Source organism: Orcinus orca, chromosome 7, assembly GCF_937001465.1.
Source record: "Orcinus orca chromosome 7, mOrcOrc1.1, whole genome shotgun sequence".
Lineage (NCBI taxonomy): Eukaryota > Metazoa > Chordata > Mammalia > Artiodactyla > Delphinidae > Orcinus > Orcinus orca.
Window position 1 is genome coordinate 113,238,162 of NC_064565.1, and position 24,699 is coordinate 113,262,860.

The following is a 24,699-nucleotide window of genomic DNA, read 5'->3' on the forward strand; positions in this document are numbered from 1 at the left end:
CCTCTCTTCAAACTATTACTTCTTTCACCAACAAACGTATTGAGAGGAGTCCCCACTGGACCACCTCCCTCACCCTTGAATCTTTGGTCTTCGGAACCAACTTCCGCACCCTCAGGGCTGTGGCCACAGGCTCCTCCTTGCCGAGTCCAGTGGCCTCTCCAAGGCCCCCTCCTCAGCTCAGGGTCTGCACGGGGCACAGCTGCCCAGCTGGAGCTGGCTCCCTCTTAGGCCATGTGGGCTTCTGGGCCACCTCGTCACCCTCTGAGGTCCCTCCCCTCCGCTCCCAGAGCCTCACCTTGGCGTGCAGCTCCGAACTCGGGCCTGCCCTGGCCTTTCTTGCTGCCTCTGGCTGCGGCCTGCAAGCCCTCAGATTCGTCAGCTACCCCCCGACTGCGCAGGGCCTCTGGTCCCTGTGCCCCACTGCCACCGTGTGCTTCCCTTTCACGGCCGCCCTCATTCAGCAGCCTCCCCCAGCTCCCCCGCGCAGCCCACATCCTGGAGTCTGGCTCCCCAGGCCCCGGAGGCCCGTCCCGCCCTCGCCTCGTAGCCCTCCTCCCTCTTCCCTTGATTCCTAATTTTCCGAATGTGGCTGATGCATGTTTTTCCCTCGTCCACACCTTTGCTCTTTTATCCCTTTCATGTGAAGTGTTTCCCTCCTCTTGGCCGTCTCCTGAAATTGGTCTTAGATTTGTGGGTGTATCCCCCCACCACGAGGCTGGGGGCTCCTGGAGGGCAGACCAAGGCTTCCTGGTGGCAGCAGGGTGTCGAGGTCACACAAACTGGTGGCGAACCAGCTGCTGGTTACGAGGTGCAGGACTTGGGCCTGATCACCTTTCCTTTCTGCACCTTAAGCTTCCCCACACATTAGAAAGGGGTGGAAGCACCTCCCAGGCTGCAGGAGGATTTAATGGGTCACACCTAGGCTGTCGCCTGCCCTCTGTCGCAGGTGCTTGTCTCTTCCCTCTCTCCCTGCACCCACCCACAGCAGCAGCTCCGAAAAGGTTTCAGGCTAAGTAAGTGAACAAACCAACGAATGGCTGGAGGGGGGCTGGGTAAAATGACAAGTGCCACCAGCTTGCTGTGAGTGGGGACAGGTGCTCTGTAGACTCGGGGGATGGGCAAAGAACAGGGGAAGGCTGTAGCTGCTTTCTCAGTGCTTGGGAATGATGTCAGCTTCCTAGGCAGAGCTTTATGTTTTCAACAACCTCTAGCAGCAAGTGTTAGGGGTCAGAAGTATATGTGTGAGGGCTGTGTGCCCACGCAGAAAAGGGGCTTTGGGGCAGGGACCCAGCCCTTTCAACTTCTGAGTGTGCACCATCCTGGGAGTCCTTCATCGTGCACAGATGTATTGAGCATCTACACTGGGCCAGGCCTCGCACTGGGCCCAGGGTAGGCGGCACTGGGTGGGGAGGGGAGATACAGCCTACGATCAAAGGGGTGATCACAGCAGTGTGGGCTAAGTGCTGTGATGGGGTAGGAACGGGACGCCCAGGAGGCACATAGGAGCCAGGTGGGCCCCTCATGCTGCCTCCCCAGAGGAAGGGACATCTGAGAAAAAGAGATGGGGGGAGAATGGCGTAGGATTCCAGGCTAAGGGAACAGCAGTGCAAATGGACAGAAGCAAGAAAGAGCCCCAAGAATTCAATATGGGGACTTCCCTGGTGGTCCAGTGGTTAAGAATCCGCCTTCCAATGCAGGGGACGAAGGTTTGATTCCTGGTCGGGGAACTAAGATCCCATATGCCGTGGGGCAACTAAACCTGCGCGCTCAGGAGCCCACACGCCACAACTAGAGAGAAGCCCGCAGGCTGCAATGAAAACGATCCTGTGGGCTGCAGCTAAGGCCCTATGCAGCCAAATAAATAATAAATAAATAAATATATTTTTTAAAAGAATTCAATATGACTGGAGTGTGAGGGTTAGGGGGGTAGCGAGAAGGGAGAGGTGACCCGAGCACATGACAAGAGGTGGCCTGGAAAACCTCGTTTTACCGGGAGGTGGAACTGTCCTGAGGACAGTGGTCGCCCCTGAAGGGCTTCAGGCAGGAGAGGGGCGTGACCATCCAGATTTGCCTTTGAGAGAGAAAGCATCTCTCTGGGTGTGAAGACTGAAACAGCAGGGAGTGGCTAGAAATAGGGACGCCAGTTGCTAAGAGATGGAGGCCTGGACCGAGGTGGTGGCATTATGGCGGGAAGCGTCTAGGACCTTGCTGTATTCAGCCCAAACCCTAGGGTCGGGGCACCCAGGCCAGTCACTTGTGCAGTATGCGTAATAATAATGTAATATTTATTTAAGACCAGGCACTTGTCTATCGTATGCCCATTTTTTTCAGGTAAATAAATTGAGATTCAGAGAGGTTAAGAAATTTACCTGAAATCACACAGCTAACGAGTGGTAGAGCTGGGACTCAAGGCGAGCTGCTGAGCTGGTAGCCACTAACCTCCTCCTCTCCAGTTGCCCGGGCTGTGCACTTGCATCAGGGAAGGAGGGGAGTCAGGACAGGTGAGGAGCATGCGCCTCACCATAGGACACGCCCAGCCGCCCAACCAGAGGGCCTCCTGTGGCCACAGACACACCCAGTTTCTTCATGGACAAGGGTGGGCAGCCTTCCTCCAAAGAGGCAGACATTTTAGCCCATTTCTCTTTTAGCCACTGCCTCACCCCTGTCAGGTAGAGCGGCCTTTCCCAAACATCATCCTTTAAGATGTGACACAAACAGTTTCAACCATCAGTGAGCAGTAAGCGCCGCATCCCAGTAGCTCCTTCTCACCAAATCCTGATGCATGTTAGCATCTTAAAGGCACAGGATTGTTCTATAATAAAAAATCACATGAATTAAGGCCCTAGCATTTCATATATATCTATACTTTTTTGTTAAGTAAGTAACGTTAACACAGTCTGGCATATACCATTCTACACAAGGCATCTCTGCTGCGTGAGGAGCGTGTGTACTTGTGTGTAGCTTGCCTGTGGTCTTTACCTGCCATCTGCCGTAGCAGGTGAGGGACTCTGAGGCCTCTAGGCTTGCTCACCTCCTCCCTGGGATGAGAAGCCTTCCCTCCAGCACCTGGAGGCCCAGAGCACAGGTAGGTGGGGTGCTGCGGAGTTAGTGCTGCCGAGCTTGCATCCTGGCACGGCCCCCTGGCTAGACCTTCATCTGTCTGTCACAGCAGAGCCGGCCCAGCCCTGCAGGGTCATGGGGCCCCTGGTGGCACTGAGCTCCAGATGCTCAGCAGATGCCAGGCCTGAGACCAAGGCCCCGGCTCTGAGGATTTGGCTTGCGGTTCTGGAAGGTGATCCTGGCTGGTGGCCATTCCTGAGCCCTATTTAGAGCAGTTGTCAGGCAGTTGCTGAGATCCAGCGCCCGCCCCCCTCCCCTGCAGAGGGGAGTGAGCTCATGCCTGTGCCGCGCTGGGGCGGGGGCTGGGTTATGATCAGGGCAGGTACCCAGACCAGGGAGCAAGTCTGAGGCCAGGGCAGTGTGCAGGGCTCCATCCTGGCTTGGGTTTCACACCCCAGTCGGTACGTGCAGTTTGCTCTCAGAGGACATCCTAACCACCCAGGACAGCTTGGAGCATCTCTGAGCTCTGGCTGCGGGCCTGGGCATGCAGCTCTGCCCCTCAGAGGCAGGAGATCAGGGTGAAGGGGTGCTTGCCGACCGGTCAGCTGTGGGAGCGCCTCTTCTAATCAGCCTGCCTTCCCCCAGAGCACTGTTCACTCTCCCTGACTGAGCAAAACCTTCAGCCCCAGAGCTGGCTTTGGCCAAGGAAAAACACACTGAATGGGAGCCCAGAGACCCCTGGACCTTGGGCCGCAGGGCTGCAGTTTATAAAGTAAGGCTCCTTCCTGCCCAGAAGTTGCTGGGTTCTAAGCTGCTCCTGCCACGTCCCAGGTCCTGCGGCAGGAAGATGCTGGGCGCCCCCTGCTGGCCCGTCCGGGAACTGACCCGTGAGGAGGACCTGTGAAGCCCCGTAGGAGCGGGCCCCTTTGCTGGCCCAGATGAGAGCAGCGACACCCACCTACCCCCACCCCAGTACTGGCCAGCCCGGCTCCCCTTCCGGATGCCCGGCCCCGTTTCTGACGGTGAATCCTGAACTCATTGCAATCTGGCTGCTGATCGCTTGCCTTTCCCTTGGCCTTCCTGTTGCCACGCTGCGTGGGGGGACCTGCGCCATCGTTGCTGCACCCTCCCAGGCACCCCAGGGCTGGATGGGCTCGGGCTCCAGGCACTGCTCTGCTTTCTCCCGCCCACAGGCTTGCACTTCCTCCCCGCCCCGCCCCCCACCTGGGGGTGTAAGAAGGACTTTGCGGACAGGTTGTGGGGAGACGGTCCCTGCAGCTATCCTGGGACATTAATGAGCTGTGGCAGCACCGAGGGATCGGGCTCACTGCGGTGCCACCTTCCTGTTAGGTGACACTGATGTTTTTCTGGGAGGCATGGGCTGTATCTCTGAACTGTCTTGGAGGGAGGCTGCCCTCTTAACTCCGGCCCCCTGTCCTGAGGGGCGGGCTGAGACACTCACGGATGTGGAGCCCCCAGAGGTACGAAGGGGCCTGTCCAAGGTCAGCCCCTGCGACCAAAGCTTCGCAAGACTTTCAAGGTAACAGGAGCGCACTTGTTTTTCTCTCGCCAGCCTCAGGTGACTCGTGGGACCGTACTGGGGGTCTCTGGAGAAGCAGCTTGACGGAGGACTGTTATCACTGCCTGGGGCTTCGGGTATCAGTTCCACCCTGCTGTCCCTTCCCTGGGTTCTCCGCCTTATATGAGATCCTGAGGCGGGAGAGCCCCTGCAGGAAATAGGAGCTAGAGCACAGCTCATTAGGAGGCTCCCTGAACATTCAGTTCCTTTGACCCAAGGGGTGGGGGTGAGGTTAGAGAGGGCGGGGCACAGGCCGGAGCCCCCGCCCCTCCAGCCCTGCGCTGCTGCTTGCCCTGCCCTAGCCTGAGCTCACACAACCCTCCTATGGGGCCATGCTGTCCCCTGCTGGCCACGCTTGCAAAACGCAGCCCAGGGTCAGCCCCAAGGTTACAGGTGCTCCCTCCTCACCCAAGCCTGAAGCTGAACTAGACCACAGGGCTCCAAGGAGCAGCCTGTGTGCCCCCGGCCCACAGTGATTCTGGGACTGCATGGGGAGACAAGTCTGGAACCGCCCGGCACAGTCATGTGTGCTGAGTAGGCAACAAATGAATGGCTGAATTGTGCATCTGAAGCGTTTACGTGATGATGTTCCGCAGGGTCTGACCAACAGCAGGCAGACATCAAGTCAGACATCAATCTAGCAGGACTTGAGACTCCTCTCGAGTTGACAAGATCTAAATATGAAAACCAAATGTGAAGAGTCAAATGGTGCTAGACTGTGACACAGGTGGCCCTAGACAGGCTGACCCTTGTTGCCAGGTATCTAATCAGGCAGTAAGTGCCCAGGAGGGATGGAGATGCCCTTCAGGGAAGACATGGAAAGGTCAAAGGAGGGTGACAAATGTCAGGGATGGAAATCACAGGGCACCACGCGGCTTGCAGGATCTTAGCTCCCCAAGGACCAGGGATTGAACCGAAGCCATCGGCAGTGAAAGTGCGGAGTCCTAACCACTGGACCGCCAGGGAATTCCCAGCACCTCCCGTGTCTTGAGGCTGACGTCACGCCAGGCACAGGGTCTGCCCTTGAAACATGTTTTACTCCTGTTGGTTTGCACAACCACTCTGTGAAGCACGTGCTATTATTATCCCTGTTCTACGTTCAAGAAAATAGAACAGAAAAGGTCGGTAACTTGTGCAGGGTTCTACAGCAGGAACATGCTGGAGCGAGGATGTAGGCCTCGCTCAGGAGGTTTGGTGGTCGGGTTCCAGCGCATGAACTCGAGGGGTTTTAGCAGGAAGTGATGTGCTCAAGGACAGGTTTTGGGGTGGGAGGCAGGATGGCCGCTTAAAAGACTGTTGCTGCAACCCAGCGGGGAATGAAGAAACTCATTCAACACACAGGCCTCCTGCATGGCGGAAGGGCCACTGAGACCTGACCCTTGCAGTCCTTCACCCAAGCCCTTCCCCATGGTGGGTGGTAGGCTGGGGGTCGGCCCACCACGGTGCCCACACAGGAGGAGCTAGGAGTGCAGGCCATGCGTGGGCCTCCTCCCGAGGTCCAGGCCAGGTCCTGGTGGTGCCTGCCCTGGGGCATTCCACAGCCCTTCTTCCTCACAAGGTGGGCTTTGCAGGGAGACAGATGTGCTCTGGGCGACAGCCCGGCAGACCAGAGTCACCCCTCAGCGTAGAGGCGTAGCCTGGGGAAGGCGGGGCTCTGCCCACTCACGCTCTTGTCCCCCCACTGGCTGTTCCTTCCCAAGAGCTTGGGGAGGGGACGAGGCTAACCCCAAGCACTGCCCACACCTCCAGAAGGGGACGTTCATTTTGGGCCCCCAGCTGCTGCCAGGCCTGCCAGAGCTTCCTCCCTGACCTCTCCTGCCTCTGTGGGAGAAGCATGGGCTTGACATACAACCTAGAGCTTCAGATTCCAGGCTGGGAAGAGGCTCCCCTAAGCTGGGCAAGGCCCCAAGAGTCTCCCCAAGGGAGGAGGCTTTCCCCACGTAGGGCACCAGCCCACACCCACGCCCCTTCCTGGAGGCTTCAGCTCTCGTACACGTGCCTGATCCTCTTGTCCTCTGCGGGCGCCCTGGGCGGGACAGCAGCACGTGGGCTTCCTGCCCCAGGTCGGGGGGCTGAGGGTGTGCTGAGCTCAGCGCGGAGATGCGGCGTCCCCCTCTGCCTGGCTCCTGCGCTTTGGCGCACCTCTGCCCTCCCCCGTCAGTCCCTGCTGCTCCCTGTGACTCTTGGCCTGCTCTGGAGCCACCTCCATCCACACTCGTGGACCCTAATCACACTCGGGCGAAGCAGGCCTGGAGGGTTGACTCCTAGAAGGATGGCTCTGTGGTTTGAACACCTCAGCAACGCCTTTGTCTTGTCCCAAAACGCACGACTTTCCTCTTGCCCTCTGTGACTCTCCTGTTCATCCTCAGAGACACTCATCTTTCCGGGGGGGAAAAGAAGCCACGTACTCCTGGGAACGGGGGGCCCTGGGTCTGCGCGCCTGCGCAGAGTCCTCTGGCTTCTCATGGCCTGCCCGGGCATAGCGTTTTCTTACAGCTGGACGTGCCCCGCAGTGTTCTGGGAAGGTTAGTCATTCAGCAGAGATCTTTACTGAGCACCTTCTCTGGGTCAGGTGAGGTCCCAAGCACCAGGGCTACAGGGGGGAATAAGACAGGCACCATCCCTGCTGTCCAGGATCCCCATCTAGTAGGAGACCCAGCGCACGAGCTAACACATCAGCAGGGAAGAGTACAGACTGGTTAGTGCCGTGAGGGGCATGAGCCGAGGAATGAGGGGGAAGCAACTTGCAGGAACAAAGTAGATTGGATGCCCGGGGTGGGGGGCAGCTTGAAGCTGACACAAGGGTGCAAGAGAGCCAGCCAGCAGAGAAGCAGGAAAGAACGACCCCTGCGGTCCCTCCCCACTGCAGGCTCGTGGAAGAGTTCATGCTCTTGGCCAACATGGCTGTGGCCCGCAAGATCCACTGCGCCTTCCCCGAGCGAGCCCTGCTACGGCGGCACCCCCCACCCCAGACCAAGATGCTCAACGACCTGGTGGAATTCTGTGACCAGATGGGGCTGCCCATGGACTTCAGCTCTGCTGGGGCCCTCAATGTGAGTGCTGGGAGCACAGGGGCCGGGGAGGCCCTGCTTAGGGAAGGAGGAAGAAGGCCTGGGAGCCAGGCTCAGCAGCCTCTGCATCCCACCAGGGTCCGTTACCCTTTAGCCAGATCCCCACCCCCACCCCAAGGGAGAGGGGAGGGCCTGGGGACAAAGCCTGCAACTCACAGGGCCTGGGAGGGAGCCCGGGAGACCGAGGGGGTCCCCTCAGGGCTCAGCTGTGGCCAGGGATGGGCCGGGCTCGGACCCAGAGGCTTCCGTAGCGGCTGGGATTATTGGAAGCCAGAGGCTGTTTTTCACGGGAAGGGGTATCAGATGCTCCCCACCTGGAACTGAGCAGCATGGGGCTCAGGAATCCATGGCCTCGGCTCGCACCGCACAGGAGGGAGACTGTCCCCATCTGTGCTCCAGGCCTGGGGTAAACCAGCCCGCCCAGGCCAGCCAGCTGGACATGGAAGGACTGACCTCAAGCCAGGACCCTCGAGGCAGACCCAGTGTGGGACACAGTCTGGGGGCTGCCGGCCCCCCTGCACCCCACCCATGGCCATCTGAACAGGGCTGGGCCCCTCGGCTGACCTTTCCTCCCCAGTGCCAGATGATCAGTGGGTGATGGGGCCCCAGAGTCTCTCCCCAAGCCTGACTGCGTATCACATGGGTTCCTTCCAGAAAAGTCTGATGGAGACATTTGGAGATGACAAGTACTCACTGGCCCGGAAGGAGGTGCTCACCAACATGTGCTCCCGGCCCATGCAGGTAAGGAAGGGCCAGTCCTCCATCCTCCGCCTTCTCCTTGGAGCACCCATGCCTCCGCGGGCTCGGAGAACCTTAGGGGAGGTTTGGGGAGGGTGCCCCCCGGCAACACCCAGCACAGGAAGTCCCTGGGCTCCTGAGCTTGGCCTGCTGCCTCCTGCCCAGACTTGCCTGTGGGCTCAGTTAGAGGAGACATTTCAAGCCCCGCTGCTCTGCTGCCCCCCTGCCCCCCTGCATGGCCTCTGGGGCTCTGTTTCCTGGCGGCAGGTGGGGAGCCACGCCAGGGCCCGGACCCCACACACCAGACCAGCTCGGGCAAGGGAATGGGGCCTGGTCAGCAACTCATGGTCAGGTGGGGACCCTGGAGGGGAAAGAGAACGTTGGTCTCCCGGAGCAGCCTGCGCAGGGGCCGGTCCTTAGCCCCCACTGAGGCTTGTGGGCCCCGGGCAGAGAAATCTCCCTGTCGCAACCGGTCGGGAGAGGGGGAATTGAGGCCGTGAGGCTGTGTCTGCAGCTAGAGGACAGGCCGGCCGCCTGGGAGGCAGACGGTGGGCTTGCTCCTGGCAGCCAGTCGCAGCTGTCCGAGGCCGTGCTCCAGCCCCTGTGGGGCTGAGCATCTTGGGAAGCAGCCGCCCCCGTGGACTGTCAGGTCGGCGGGAGCTGTGGGTGCTAATGGGTCCAGCGGTGGGCCGCGGCCCGGCCTGGGAGCAGTGATAGACCATCGTTCAGGGGCTCGGTCACTGGGCAGATTCAGTCTGTTTCCCAAGAACAAGATCGTCTCAGCTGGTCGCAACCGACTTGTTTTCTGAGACCTCACAGCTCTGCCAGGAATGGGACCGTCAGGTCCATCTGGGTCTGGCGGCCGTTACCCTGCCCCCAGTCACCGATGTCTGTCCCGCACCAAGCACTGTAAAGCACCCCCCATGGAGAGGGGGGGCGTGTGTCTCTGGCCACTGGGCTTGACACCACATACAGGCCCGACGAAGCTGCTGTTCCCTGCCCTCAGCCTCTGGAAGCCATCCACCTCTAAGGCCAACCCAGCCCCGGAGGTCCAAGGAAAGGAGCCCAGTCACCCAGAGCCTGAAAAAGACCCGGCTTCTCCTGGCCTTGCCTGCCAGCAACCTCAGAGGCCAGCCTTTGCCTGCGGATCTGATGTGAGGGAGTGACCAGAGTGACCGTGGTGCCTGGTTCCCTGTCTGTGTCCCAGTTCTGGGCCCTCACCCATCCCACGCTGCCCAGAGGCACCTTCGCCACCCAGGAAGGGAGCCGGGGCCCTCTGCCCTCCTCAGCCCAGCTCATCTGGGGAACTGGGCCACTTCTGAGAACAAGGTCCAAACATGGCTCACAGTGGAGGCTGCTCCCTCCCCCAGTGACTTACCCGAGTTGTAACCCAGGGCCCAGTGGGAGCTGGAAGGGAAGCAGAGTTGGGTAGCCGAGCAGGGCACCGCCAGCTGCGTCCTGGATTCCAAGGCCGTCACGCACAGAGTAACCGGAGCCGGCTGTCCATTTGTGCGAACACACGGGAGGGTGTGAGGGTGAGCAAGCGGCAAGGGAGGGAACGAGCGAGCACACGAGGGTGTGACTTTGGCCCTGGCAGAGGAACCTGGTCACTTGCTCCCAGGCAGCCGCGGGTCCTGGATCCCCAGCCCTGAGAACTCGGGGAGCGCAGGGCAAGCGGCTTCAGGGCCCGTGGCCAAGGCTCTCAGCACAGCTGCACGGCGCGGGCCAGGCTGTTTGCTGGGCCCCTAGAGAAGCTCAGCGTCTCTCTTTGGGCCACAGTCCTAACTCCTGCCCTGCAGGAGGGCCTTTTGAACTCAGAGCTCTGGGTCTCGGTCCCAGGACAGGTTGTCAGGGGCAGGAAGGGCTGAGACTGGGAGACTGGCCAACCACTGCCTCCCTTGGCTGGTGGGAGGTGGAGTATTGGGGGCACAGAGGTGCTGGGGTGCAGGCGTGGCCTTCAGCAGGGCAGGGATGAGGACTAGAGGGCAGGAGGTCGGCTAAGACCAAAGACTGGACCAGGGCCAGAGAGGAAGAGCCAGGCGCCCGTTTTGCTCTGGGTGGAGGGCATCCTGGACCTTCTCTCCTACCTCCCGCTCTGGCCACATGGTGGTGTTGGGCTTTGTGTCCTGGCGAAGTCCTGCAGCCCCCGGTCCGGCAGGCCCACGGGCTTTCTCTCCTGCTCCCCACTTCAGTGTAGCTCCCCCAGCCCTGTCCTGGGGAGGGGGCCAGCCAGAAACGATCCCTCCTCCTGGTTCCTGGCAGTAACAGCCGTTAAGACTCAGCAGTGACCGGCTGTGGAGGAGGATGAGTTCCAGCCTCCCCCCCCACCCCGCCGCTGTCCTCTGACTTCAGCACAGGGTCTCCCTTCCCCTCCCCTCCCCTCCCCGAGGGCTTTGGTGGCAGGTCCCCCAGGGCTCTGAGGGAGGAGTCCCTTCAGCATCTTAAGGGTTCCCAGCAAGAAACACACAGCCTCTCCCCCTGGCCCACTCCACTTCCGGTCATTGGCAGAGGGACTCTGGGCAAGACCTGCCCTTGCCTTCAGCAGGAGAGGGGCAAGGGCACCCACGGCTCCACCCAGTCTCATGGCAGCCCCAGGGGTTCCCTCACACAGAACAGCCCCTGACGTCCTCGGGCCTGCCCGGCTTTGCTCAGCTGCCCGCAGCTTGGCAGGTGGGTCCACGCCCCCAAGACTGCCCCTCGTGAGGCTCTGAGTCTCCCCGGCTCGCGGAGCACACCCAGCGCGCACCCAGCCTGGCCAGGCTCTGAGGTCCGCCCCACCTCCCCAGATGGCCTTGTACTTCTGCTCGGGGGTGCTGCAGGACCAGGCGCAGTTCCGCCACTACGCCCTCAATGTGCCGCTCTACACGCACTTCACCTCGCCCATCCGCCGCTTCGCTGACGTCCTGGTGCATCGCCTCCTGGCCGCCACGCTGGGTAAGGGGTGCAGCACGGGGCGGTGCCAGCCTGGGCCCAGCTAAGGGCTACTCCCCCCACCCAGAGTGGGTGCCCGGCAGCCAGAGGCCACACTGCCATGACTGTGAAGGCCCCAAGGGGTGGGCAGCCCAAGCAGTAGGGGAGCCTGTGCCAGAACCTCCCCTGTGAGCGTGTGCTAGGGGCTCGAGGGCCCTCACCATGGCAAGCCCCCCTTTCTCGCCCCTCCCAAGCTGGGCATCAGGGAGGCCTCAGCTCTGCGCGGGGCTCCCAGGCCCCATCTGACCCGGGCCAGGGGCACCATGCTGCCCAGAGCCCTGCCAAGGACGGCACACACACAGCACCCGCCAGTGGGCCCCCGACCACTCTCTGCCCAGGCTACAGGGAGCTTCCAGATGTGGAGCCCGAGGCCCTGCAGAAGCAGGCTGACCACTGCAATGACCGCCGCATGGCATCCAAGCGTGTGCAGGAGCTGAGCACCAGCCTGTTCTTTGCCATCCTGGTCAAGGTGAGGCCGCCAGCCTGTCGTCCCTCCCCTTCCCTCCACCCCACCTGCCCGCCAGGGCACCTGTTCACAGGGAGGGCTCCAGGGGTCCGGGGCCTTTGGTAGCTGGGGTGGGCCCTGGGGGGAGACTGCATCCCCTGGCCGAGCCTTGGCTGGAGCCCTGCCATGCAGGAGAGCGGCCCGCTGGAGTCGGAAGCCATGGTGATGGGCGTCCTGAGCCAAGCCTTCGACGTGCTGGTGCTGCGCTACGGGGTGCAGAAGCGCATCTACTGTAATGTGAGTACTGGGGGCTGCCAGGGCCCAGGTTAGGGGTGTTCTGAGCAGGCAGAGGGAGCACCGAGCCGCGTCCACTTAGCACATTCCCTTTCCACCTGCCTGTCCCTGTTCCCACTGCTGGGTCTCCTCCCTGTTTCCCCAGCATCTGGGGAAACAGCCCTTGCCCCTCTCTCAGCTGCGGGTTGTGCTGGCACCACGCTCACCCGATGGGTCCTGCCGAGACAGCCAGCCGCGCCTGCCTGGGATCAGGGATCCAGGCCAAGGGTCAGGCCTCTTTCCCAAGGACTTGAGCAACCAGAGATCAGGTCCCTCCATAACCAGTATAGGAAGTGGGGTAGGCAGGCTTTGGGAGGTTTTTTAAAGGAACATAGGGGAAGGAAAGACCAGAGAGAATGGGCCGTGGCCACTCTGGAAGCTGTGTCCCCTGAGAAGCAGGACGAGGCTAGCCCTTGCCCTGGTCCTGCCCCGGGGGCTGCTTCATTCGAGGTTCTTTCCAAGGGTACTTGGTGCCAGTCTAATGCCACCTGAGGGACCTGTTCCAGCTGACCTTGTGCTTAGTGAGTCACCACCTGGCCCCTGACCTTGGCTTTGAATTTCCCAACACCCAGAGGACCTTGGGGAGTGCAGAACGCGGCACATAGCATGCAATAAACGTGGTATGAATGAAGTGGATTAGAGCAGGAGAGACAGAATGGAGTCAGCAGGAATCAAGTCGGGCTCTCGTCCTGAAGCTCACTGAACAGCATGGAGTTCAGGTCTAGATCGCCTCTGCTCACAACCCAGCCCTCAGTCTGTGCTAACAGACCCAGGGCCGGGAGGGGCGGCAGCCCTCCAGCCTCAGGTGCCCGGTCCACCTCGACCCTACAGGGATGGTCCCTGATGAGGCCGGACAGACCCACCACCTGCCCCGAATAACACGTGGCGCCCCCGGTGACCCCCTCAGTGAAGGCCCCTCCGTGAAGGTGGCCTCTCAAGGCCGCCCAGAAGCTGGCCCGAGGCCAGAGGCAAGGGTGCGGGCCACCCCCGTCAAAGGTCGAGCAGCCACTGGCAGGCAGCAGGGCAGGGAGCTCCCTTGAGGCCAGTCAGAGGCGGGCCAAGGCGAGGGGCTGCTTCCAAGCACTGGTGGCCTTGCAGGGTCAGAGATTAAGAGGCGGCGCCTAGAGCCCGGGTCCTGAGATGCAGGTGTGTGCACCCCCAGGCGCTGCCCCTGCAGTCATACCGTTTCCAGAAGGTGGGCAAGAAGCCGGAGCTCACGCTCGTCTGGGAGCCTGAGGACGCGGAGCAGGGGCCGGCGCAGCAGGTCAGACCCGGGGGTGGGGCAGCTTTTCCGGAGCGCCACTGGGTCCCCGTCCACCCCACTCTTGGCGAGCCCCCTCCGGCCTCCTGGGCGCGCTCCCCGGGCCTCCCCTCCTGGGCTCCCGGCTGCGATTTCCGGCTCTACCCAGCGAGGCCGGCAGCGGCTCCCTGTCACCACTCCTTGGGCCTAGCCTCCTGGCAGCACCTTCCTTCCCCGGAATCACCCACCCTGGGGAGAGGCAGCGGCCTCTGCCTACCTCCCTAAAGCAGGGCCCTTAACTTCGGGTGTCCTTTTGAGAATCTGATGAACACCGTAGACCTCCGACCCAAGGAAACAGCTTTTTACCTACGACACGCTTCAAAGAGCAGACCCGGACCCCAGTGGTTTCTCCCTGGCGCTGAGCGGCCCCAGCAGGCATTGCCCACAGCAGCGCGTGCCTCCTCTGCTTCGCACCGGGACCCCACGGCCTCAGCCCTGAACAAGCTCCGCTTACAGATGAGCCAGTGGAGGCCTAGGGAGGCAGAGCGAGGGGCCCCGGGGCCCGGCTGGGTGGGCAGCCCCCTGGGCCGCCCCCTCACCGGCACCCGCGTCCCCTGCTGGGCTCTGCTCTGCCTCAGGTCGTCAGCATCTTCAGCCTGGTGGAGGTGGTGCTGCGGGCAGAGGCCACGGCCCTCAAGTACAGCGCCATCCTGAAGCGACCCGGCACCGAGGGCCTCCTAGACTGGCAGGACAAGCAGGGCGGCGGGGACCTCGCGGAGGAACAGGACTGAAGCCGCCAGCCGGCCCACCCCTCCCCCACTCCCGTTAGGAATAGGAACTTCGGGCACCAACGGGGATTCTTAATTTGGTTTTTAACAACTCAGGGTTTTGTTTTTATTTTTTCATTCTATTTTATTTTTGCAGCTTGGTTTTCAAACTGGAGGGGGAGGGTGGGGTTGGATGGAAGGCTGCGGGCTGGCCGGTGCTCAGCAGCGCAGAGCTAGACCTGGTCCTCCTGGGAGGCCAGCGCCCCTTCTGCCAGGTTACCCACTGCCCTCCCGTGCCCAGAAAACCAGGGGTTTTCAGTAAATCAGAGTCATGGAATAAACTCAAGTGTGAGTGCTGCCTGGTGTGTGGGGCACCGGGGTGGCCAGGGTAGTGGGGTGCCCCTTGGACCCAGGACGGGGGACCTGGCCCGGGCTCCACCCGTCACAGCTGAGCTGGGGTTACCACCCTTGGGAGCCTTTCCGGCAGTTCCAGGATGATTCACAGAGCTGGCCGCGTGGCAGATTGATGCCAGCGCCTCATTCTGGCTGATTAGAAACGGAATTAGTATGCAAGGCGGCAGGCTCACCCGTCACCACGCCGCATGTAGCTGTGTCCATCCCCACCCCAGCACTTCCTCTCTGCCGGCTGCCGCCCCCCGTGGCCCCAGGACGGGGGCTTGGGCCCTGTGCCGCCCACCCCCACTTACAAGGCCGGAGCTCTGGGTGGCCCTGTCCACCTTCCTTAGTGGGGGCCAGCACCCCAGCATCTCCTGTCCCGATCCTGTGCCCTGGCAGCAGCAAGGGAACCTGGGGGCAGAGCGAGGCCTGGCCCTGCCCGAGGGGAGGGGCCCCCAGACCGGCCTTCCTGACCAGAGAGGGGCAGGTGTGCTCCTGGTGGCCCTGGCCTGGCCCAGTCGACTGCCTGCTATCTGCCTGAGCACCAAGTGATCCTTGGGGACCCAGGGGCAGAGGTGGGAGGCCATCGCACTCGGCTCTCTCCCCGGCTGGTTTGACCTAAGCCTGTGCTTCTAGTTTCCCCAGCAGACTAGAGAAACACAGGTTGGCTTCCCCAGGAGCCGCCAGAAACTAGGGTTAAAACCCCATGGGGACCAAGGTCCCAGTTCCACCAGGCTGATTCCTGGGGTGTTGGTATTAACAAGCTCACTTGATCTGATTTCAGTGAATTTTCTTCAAAGGAAACTTCAGTGGAGCACCTTGTAAGAGGGCTTCGCCATGGCTGGAGTGGTGACGGGGCCTGGCTGCCTTGGTCTCGGCCACCGGCCGGCCGTGGCTCACATCCCCCCAGCACTGGGCCGGGTGCCAGAGGGGGACAAAAGAGACATCACTGTGCCCGCCCTGAGTTCCCTTCTCTCCTCTTCCAGCACCTTGACCAGCTTTCGGTCTGTCCATCCTGCCACCCCCAAGACATCCCAGAGGCCACCGTTCCCTCTCTGCTCCTGCCCCAGAGCCTTCTAGAACCAGCTATCTGGAAGGGAAATGGTGAGGGTCCAGTGGTTTGGTATTTGGATGAAGAGGTTTCTGGGTGCTTCTGCAGCCTGGGCAGCCAGGCATCCCGGCCCTGCCCTCATCCTCTTACCTGCCCGCCCCTGGAGGAGCAGAGCCCCTCTCTCCTCGCGCTGTCCCCCAGGGCCTCCCGTGGAGCCTGGGAGCTGAGGGCAGAGCAGAGCCCCGCGGAGGGGCGCCCTCAGGATGGTGTTGGGCCAGCGTGCTGGGCCCTCTCTCGGGCAGCATGGACGCAGGCTGGACACCCTTCCTCACGGCCCCAGCGCCCCAGACTGTGGTAAATCGTAGCCAGCTTGGTCAGCAGGGAAGACCGTTGCTGCCTGGACTTGCTGGGGAAGCAGAGGCTGGCCTCGCCCTGATGGCCCTAGAGCTGGGGGACGCATAGCAGCCCCGGCACCTCCACCCCATTTGACAGAAGGAGGAACTGCACCCAGAAAGGAGGTAGGTCTCTGGCCAAAGTGACACAGCCAGACTCTGCCCAGCCAGGTCCAGGGTTCAGGCATTTGCCCTCCCCCAAACGCCCTGCCTGTGGGCTCAGAGCAAATGGCCCAGCGCTCTACCCCACAACGTCAGCTGCGTCCTTCATCTGCATCTACTCACTCAGCAGGTGTCCTTGACACCACCCACGCGCAGGGCACTGGCCTGCACACGTCCATGGTCCAATGAGGGAGACAGCCCCCTATGGCCCCTCGCTCGGGACTGTTGATAAAGGGGGTGATGAGACCCAAATCTCGTCAAAAAGGAAGCCGTGGTAGTTCCTCCAGCTGTCCCAGAGCACCTGCACGTGTCCTCAAGGAGCCGCCTCCGGTCGCCATGGGGGAGGGAGACGTAGATGCAAATGATGTCACTGCAGGACAAGGTTCTAGCGAAGTTCAGAGGCTGGGGTGTGTGTTCCCAGCCGTGAAGGGTGGGTGCTCAGAAGAAGAAAGTGCGCGCAGCCGGCCCACGTGGGCGAAGAAACTGAGGTTCGGAGATCCCTGACATGAGCCGTGAAGGGTGGAGGTCACTAGGATCAGAGGGTGCCCAGAGGACGGGCAGGGAGGTGCTGGCGAGGTAGGAACGGGGTAGATCCCCACTGACCCTTATGGCAGCCAGAGAGCGCGCCCTGTGTGCTGTGGGCCATCAGAGCCCCGGGAGGCTTCTCATCAGGGCCGTGAGGCGATATGACCTTTGTCCTTCACTCATTTATCAACAGCAGTGAGTGCCTTTGATGTGCCGTGTCCTCTGGGAGCTTATGGTCAGGAGGGGAAGTCGCCTTTCTAGTGTGGCGGGTGGTGGGGACGGTGTTGATGGCAGCGGGGGAAGAGCAGTGCTGAGGAGGGGGCGTAGGTGGCAGAGACGTCCAGGAACCGCCCGGGGCTACTTGTGGGCACGGCCCCAAGGCAGGAGTGGGCTTGGTCGGTGAACGGGGCCAAAGGGCCTCTGGGGTTGTTTTCCCAGGGGCCCTGTCTCTTTATGGGACCTGCTCCCCAGCTTCTAGCCCATCCCTCCCACCTGCGTGGGTCCCCAGGAGCCACCATTCTGTACCACGACATCTCTGATGGGACCCGGGGTGGGCACCTGGCCCATTCTTTCCTGGGGTCTATCCTAACTAAAATTGGGAGAGGGTGTCACTGTCTCCCCAGGATGGTAGTCTGCAAGACATAGAAGCTCATGTTTCCGAAAGTCACCGTGAAGGAAACAGCGTACACCAGGAGGAAGGGAAGCGGCCTCAGAGAAGGGAGACGGAGCGCCTCGGAGGCACCGGGTTTCCCGCAGCCCAGGAGACCCAGAGGCACCTCCGTGTGGTGGGCTTTTCTGCCTTGTGGTAGTTCACGTACCATGAGGAGCCTTTCCATCAATTCCCTTCCCCCTAAAGCTACTTCACACTTGGTTTCTTTCCTTTGCAACCAAGATAGGAGTCTTCCTGAAGCCTCAGGATGTTACCAAAGGGATCTTGGAGACCCTCCCCCAGCAATCAGCAAAGCCCATCTACTGACATTGGTTGTGGTAAAGTGTTTTTCAGGTGCCAACCAAGGAGAAAGGGCAACTCATGCTCAAAAGACCCAAGCTCCCTGATGGCTTTCAGGGAAGGGGTTTTAAAGGCAGCAATATAGGGTGAGGGTTTGGAGGTACATGAGCAGATTGTGGACTTTCTTCTGATTGGTTGGTGGTCCGGGTGCTATTTCGGGAATCTTAAGCATCAACCTTCTGGTTCCAGCCAGTCTGGGGTCTAAGTGCCTGTGGTCAGTATGTAGTTACCATCCTCCACCTGGGTGGGAGGGTCTTCATTCCTGCAGAACACCTCAAAGATTTGTGTCAGATTGTTATGTATAATCCTTGAGAAGGAACTAGACGTCCTGTGACTCTATTGTCTAAGCTATTCTTACTTTTCTTGCTGGAGGGCTTTCCTCTGTTTCTGCATTCCCTCACTTCTCTAATTAGTAACCACTTGTGTCTGTTCTTTGGAACTCAGGGAAGGCCTAGAAGACTTTATTCCTACAAACAAGAGATGGGGGACACAGCGGGGCTTTTGTACCCAGAAAGGCCTCGTGGGTCCTGCTCAGTTTCAGTTCCCCCTTTTCTTTGATCCTCCTCAATCCTGAGGGGAACAGGGACAGGACGAGAAAGGGAATAAAGTTTTGGATAGAGACGTTCATCATAAACTCGGCAGCGGAACTCAGTTTTAGGGGGACTTGGTTTCAAGGACCCTACCTGTTCTGGCCCCTTGTCCTGTCCAGCCACCCCGACTAAAGTGTCCCAGAGTAAACACAAGGTGTTCCCTTCAAGCCCTGCCCAAATTGCAAGTTTGTGATCAAAGAAAGGATTGTTGTTTAAGTTTGTTTGGGGATGGTTCATTACACAACCATAAAATGCAGAATATCAACAAGAATATAGCAATAAATATAGCTGAAAAATGAAGAAGTATGTGATTTAGAAACAATGGTAAATATCAAAATTAAAATCTAAGAGGGGGAAAATGGTTGCCTCGGAGATGGGAAACTGCAGTGAGGGAGACAGGAACCTGCTGTTTTGTTTTATTGTAACAAACCTTATGGATCTATTTGGTACTTTAAACTACATTAATGTATAACTTGGATAAAAATCAAAACTAAAAACAAAATTTTTTTCCCTTTTTCTCTTTCTTTTTGCTTAGCAGGAGTGGATCTACAATTGGTTTAAAAGGCTTCTTGTGCACTCAGCAATGGGTGTATCAAACAGTCCATTATTCCAGCAACTAAGATAAAATTCCTGCTGACACGACCTGATATTCCCACTCAGCTAAAACGCTGCCTAAGGTTTTTTACTTAAAGACTCGGGTAACAGTCTTGGGGGTGACGAGTCCCGGTTGCCTCAGTGGAGCCCCTAAGGGGCCTTGTTTATTCTGTGTCTGAGCCCAGGTTTGGGCGTCCAGGGTGAGGTCCCAGCCAGGCAGGAAGCAGCCTGCAGGTGAGGCTGCCGGCCCAGCTGTGGCGGCTCCGCAGAAGAGCTGAGCCTCAGGCCCTTCCTGGAGGAGTTCCTGGGTCTGAATCCCGGATTCCAGGGTTATTTGGAGTTGGGGGGTGTGGGTTAGGTGTTGAAGCAGATTAAAGATTTGAGGCCTGGTGAATGGAAGGAGGAAGATGCCTTTCACAACAGAGAAGGCTCTGGAGATGGAGGAGGGTGTCTTCAGCACCTGCACATAACTTAGTATGGCAGGATAATCTCTTTGAACCTTGTCTTTTTATGGGTTTTTGTGGTTTGGGGATTTTTAATATGTAGGAAACCACTTTAGGGGGGAAATACATTTAAATATTTCACTTTTTAAAGTTATTATTTATTTATTTATTTGGCCACACCATGCAGCATGTGGGATCTTAGTTTCCCGACCAGGGATCATACCTGTGCCCCCTGAAGTGGAAGTGCTGAGTCTTAACCACTGGACCGCCAGGGCAGTGCCTTAAAAAGTTATCTTACTTAACCAGGTTCATGAATTGCATTGATTCTTCAACGTTCTTAAATTGTACCTTGCTCAGTTCTGGAAAGCCGTCAGCCAAATACTGAAAAAGCAACAGCAACAAGTGCAAAATAGAACATGAAAGAGAAACTCTCCTTTAGCACATTTTACCTTAATACATTTTCAAACGACACAAGGTACTGTTGGAATAAAATCGTCCTCCTCGTTCTTATGATACAAAATAAACGTGAAATTATTTTCACTCCTGAGTTACAGGAGGCTCTTGACTTTTTTGTTTTTTTTCTGGCTGCACCTCGCAGCTTGTGGGATCTTAGTTCCTCGACCAGGGATTCCAACTACTGGACCACCAGGGAATTCCCTGGGAAGCTCTTGACTTTCTTAGGCTTTCATTTCCACACATTACATATTGATGCCCAAACCACCTTTCGGCCTGGGAGTTGTCTTTCATATGCAACAGCTACTACCATACTACCACCCCAGGACAGAGCAGAGGCCTGGCCTCTGCCAGCTGCCTGGCTGAGCCTCCCTTCTGCCCAGGGCTCTGGTGTACCCCAGCCTCTGACAGGCTGAGCCAGAGCTCAGTACTGCATACGGGGCTCCACAGTCATTGAGAGTCCTCCCCGGGAACTGTGTGAGAGCGGGGGCTGGACTGTCTCTTGCCTTGGTGGTAGAGCGGCCCCCTTTCCTCTCCCCACCCCAGGTACCTGACCCAAGTTCCCCTGTGGAAGGGAAGTGCCTGGATGTCCCCCCTGGTAGCTGGAATGGGTCAGAGGGAAGCAGTCTACACGGACCTTGATTAGGAAATACTGTAAAATATTTGTTTTCTGGAAATGAGCTGCTTTAATATTTGACCATTTGTTTGGCTTTCAAACACTCAGCTTGCAAACATGCCTTAAGGATATTAAGTCCTGCCTTAAGGTTAGGGTTTCAGCCCTACCCCACCTCCAGAATTGCCTCTGCACCAGGCCCCATGCTAACAGCCCTGTGACACAGGTACTATTATTTTTCCCATTTTGCAGATGAAGGAATCAAGACTTGAAGAGGTTAGGTACCGGAGAATACCCATAATAAGTGGTGGAAATTGAATGAGCCCAGGCCCAAAATCTACCGATTTCTTTCAGTCAACATTTCTCAAAGCTAAAGCTTTTCATATATCACCTTTTTTTTTCCCCCACCCTACATAGCTTGCGGGATCTTAGTTCCCTGACCAGGGATCAAACCTGGGCCCCGGCAGTGAAAGTGCCAAGTCCTAACCCCTGGACCACCAGGGGATTCCTCGTGTATCACCTTAATGAGTGTTTGCCATGGCCACAAGCTTACTTGTACTGAGGCAGGAGATAGATGGGCTCCAGGCTAGGCATTTACAAATGGCCTCCTGTTTACATTTCTTGAGGTGAGAAAAAGATGGGCTTCAGGCCGGACACTTGCAACTAGCTTCCTGTTTGCATTTCCTGAGACAGGAGATAGGTGGGCTCCAGGTTAGATATTTACAACCAGCCTCCTGTTTGCACTTTGAAATAGAAATAAGAACAGAAACAGGGTAAATAGCCTGCTTTGTCTCCTGTGGACACTTTGAGATACAGTTGTGGCAGGAACAGAGAGGGGCTAAACCCTATTTGAGTAAAGGTCAAGAGGTCATATATTTCCCATCCTTGGGGCAAGGGAGACATTGCACACGCGCAGAAACGCTCCTTGGGCAGAAAGGAGGGGGCACCACCCCATAATATGGGATGCCAAGGCCGTCCCATAGGCCTCTGGGCTGGAATCCATCTTGGGAAAAAGTTGCACATGAGTGTTGGGGAGTGTCCCAGCGCAGGTCAGGTGTGGAAAAGAAACCAGATAATTGGCCAAAGGTAAACATAGACCTGGAAGAACTGCCCTGTATAAATGACTTAACCGCCTCCTTCCTGCGCTCCTGTTAGGGAGGACGCCCACACCCTTGCCCTCCGGGTGTGCATCTCTGCCTTGCTTCTGTCTTAACAAACTGTTTCTCTGTATGCTCTCCCACTCGTTGTGCTGTTGTGCTGTGTCTCTAATAATAAACTTTGTACCTGTTTTTTACAGTTTTGGCCTCCTTGAGAAATGCATTTTGCACTGGGGGCAAGGGCCAGGGAAAATTTGCCTCTAGCCTCTAGCCCTATGCTGGCCTAGCGGCTAGGATTCCTGGATTTCATCCAGGCTACCCAGGTTCAATTCCTGAGCAGGGAACTAAGATCTCACTTCAAGCCACCACTCACTGCTGCCTCTCCAAGATCAGTACTATTGTTTTGTTTTATTTATTTATTTATTTATTTATTTTTGGCTGCGTTGGGTCTTCGTTACTGCACGCGGGCTTTCTCTAGTTGCGGTGAGTGGGGGCTACTCTTCGTGCGGTGCGCAGGCTTCTCATTGCAGTGGCTTCTCTTGTTGTGGAGCACGGGCTCTAGGTGCGCAGGCTCAGTACTTGTGGCTCACTGGCTTAGTTCCTCTGTGGCATGTGGGATCTTCCCGGACCAGGGCTCAAACCCGTGTCGGCTGCATTGGCAGGCGGATTCTTAACCACTCTGCAACCAGGGAAGCCCAGCAGGCGGATTCTTAACCACTGCGCCACCAGGGAAGCCCCAGTACTATTGTTTATTTAATTTTTTTAATACATTTTTTCTTTTTTTTTCATTGAAGTATAGTTGATTTACAATGTTGTGTTAGGTTCAGGTGTAAAGCAAAGTGATTCAGTTATATATATGTATTACATTACATTTTACATAAATATATGTATATATTCTTTTCAGATTCATTTTCCTTATAGGTTATTATAAGATATTGAATATAGTTCCCTGTGCTATACAGTAAGTCCTTGTTGTTATCTATTTTATATATAGTAGTGTATATGCCTTAGTCCCAAACTCCTAATTTATCCCTCCCCTCACTTTCCCCTCTGGTAACTGTAAGTTCATTTTCTACGTCTGTGAATCTATTGTTCTTTTGTAAGTAAATTCATTTGTATCTTTTTTTAGATTCTACATATAAGTGATATCATATGATATTTGTCTTTGTCTGACTTACTTCACTTAGTATGATAATCTCTAGGTCCATCCATGTTGCTGCAAATGGCATTATTTCATTCTTTTTTACGGCTGAGTAATATTCCATCGTATATATGTACCACATCTTCTTTATCCATTCATTTGTTGATGGATATTTAGGTTGCTTCCATGTCTTGGCTATTGTAAATAATGCTGCTATGAACACTGGGGTGTTGGGACTTCCCTGGTGACACAGTGGTTAAGAGTCCACCTGCCAATGCAGAGGACACGGGTTCAAGCCCTGGTCCGGGAAGATCCCACATGCCACAGAGCAACTAAGCCCATGGCCACAACTACCGAGCCTGCACTCTAGAGTCTGCGAGCCACAACTACTGAGCCTGTGTGCCACAACTACTGAAACCCGCATGTTACAACTACTGAAGCCTGTGCTCTGCAACAAGAGAAGCCACTGCAATGAGAAGCCCGCGCAACACAATGAAGAGTGGCCCCCGCTCACCGCAACTAGAGAAAGATGAAGCAACGAAGACCCAACGCAGCCAAACAAAAATAAAAATAAAATACATATATATATAATTCTGTCTTCTAAAAATAAAATAAAATCACCACCACCCAAATCAGGAAATGGAATGTGGCCTTCGTCCTCCCCACCCCATCCCATGCCCTTTCTCCTACACAACCTATCCTTTCCTTCCCCACCAAAGGGAACCACTGAATTTTCTGAAAATCATTTTCTTATTCTGATTTTATCTGCAATATGGTTTAGTTTTGACTTGTCAATTTAAAGAAAAAAATAACCAAAGAGTTATGAGTTTAGTGTTACTCAAGGACATTACTGAGGACTGTAGCCTGGGAAACAGTGTCTCAGATTGCTCTGAGGAACTGCTCTGCAGAGGTGGAGGAGGTGCCAATATATATATAATGATTTTTTTGGCTATGAAAAAACATAGTCAAGCACACATCTCAGTAAAAGAGTAGTGCTGACCAGGAAGAACAGATATCTCAATGATTTTAGTGCTTTTCTATGTATGGGTTTTTGGAATTATTCCTGAGGTATGCATCTCAACTGTCTAGGGACTCATTTATCCAAAGCACAGAATGCCTCATCCTGTTTTTTCCATCATGAACTCCCCTCAGGGCACACTGTTGGTGGGGGCAGTGGGTTTCAGTTTAACCTTTGGTATAACTGGATGGTGAAGGACACTCTGTTCCTTTTTTTTTTTTTTTTTTTTGTTACAGTCTACCCCCTTTTTGGTCATAAGTTCAACCAAGGTTTGAGGGGCATTTCATGACCAATTTGTCCCATGGTTCTAGGAAGTGTCATTCCTAGGTCAAGTGAGGATTCCATTGGTAGGCCATTCATGTGCTATGTCTGGATTAGACCCTGTTAATAACCTAAAACTTCTCTGGATCATCTATCTTACTAGTCTATTATGATCCAGGAAATGTTTCTCCCTTGTTGCTTCTTCCCATATCTAGAGTTATACTACTACAATTAATTTTCTAGAGAGCTACATATGTGACTAATTATCTCAAGGCATTTAGTCATCAGAGAACTGGTTCTCCATCAGGTAATACAAGAAACAAGAATCATAAAATGGGCAAGATATAAGTAATATAGCTAGCTAGTACCATTAGCAAGGTCATAGTACAGCAGCTAGAGAGAGAAGAAGGAAGGATTTACTACTTGCAGCAACTAGGGAGAACACCGGCGATCTTCCCAAAGCAGTTTCTTCCGGAAAAGCAAAAGTGGGGAATTTTTAAGCTAAAGGTACATGTGTGTTCATGCAGGGGGCTTGGGCAGTGGACAGAGTTCAAGCTTCAGTTGATTGAAGTCATGAGGGTCAGAAAAGGCAACATTGTCATCCCTTAGGTTCCTGTTTATCTGGTGGTTGAGCACCCTACGGGGGAGGGTTTAAATTCTGCAAAACAGCTCAAGACAGTTAGGCTAATTCCTACCATTGAAATAGAACTGGGAGTCTTTACACCTGATTCATTATCTTTGCAATTGTTAC

At 56.6% G+C, this 24,699-nt stretch overlaps 1 protein-coding gene across 4 annotated transcripts in view; it reads left to right on the forward strand.

The window, feature by feature from the left end:
- The window catches only part of DIS3L2 (DIS3 like 3'-5' exoribonuclease 2), a 378,320-nt gene extending 363,771 nt beyond the window's left edge, over window positions 1-14,549 (forward strand). For 2 of the 4 annotated variants that reach the window (XM_004262593.4, XM_033425294.2), the window contains 7 exons: window positions 7,509-7,692; window positions 8,365-8,451; window positions 11,235-11,382; window positions 11,757-11,887; window positions 12,056-12,160; window positions 13,359-13,460; window positions 14,075-14,549. In XM_004262593.4, the coding sequence (XP_004262641.1) occupies window positions 7,509-7,692; window positions 8,365-8,451; window positions 11,235-11,382; window positions 11,757-11,887; window positions 12,056-12,160; window positions 13,359-13,460; window positions 14,075-14,227 (910 nt within the window). In that variant the 3' untranslated portion in view covers window positions 14,228-14,549. Of the gene's footprint in view, window positions 1-7,508; window positions 7,693-8,364; window positions 8,452-9,454; window positions 9,599-11,234; window positions 11,383-11,756; window positions 11,888-12,055; window positions 12,161-13,294; window positions 13,461-14,074 lie in introns of those variants that run through there. The other 2 variants (XM_033425292.2, XM_033425295.2) reach the window with 2 other exon arrangements.
- The last annotated feature ends 10,150 nt before the right edge of the window (window positions 14,550-24,699 follow it).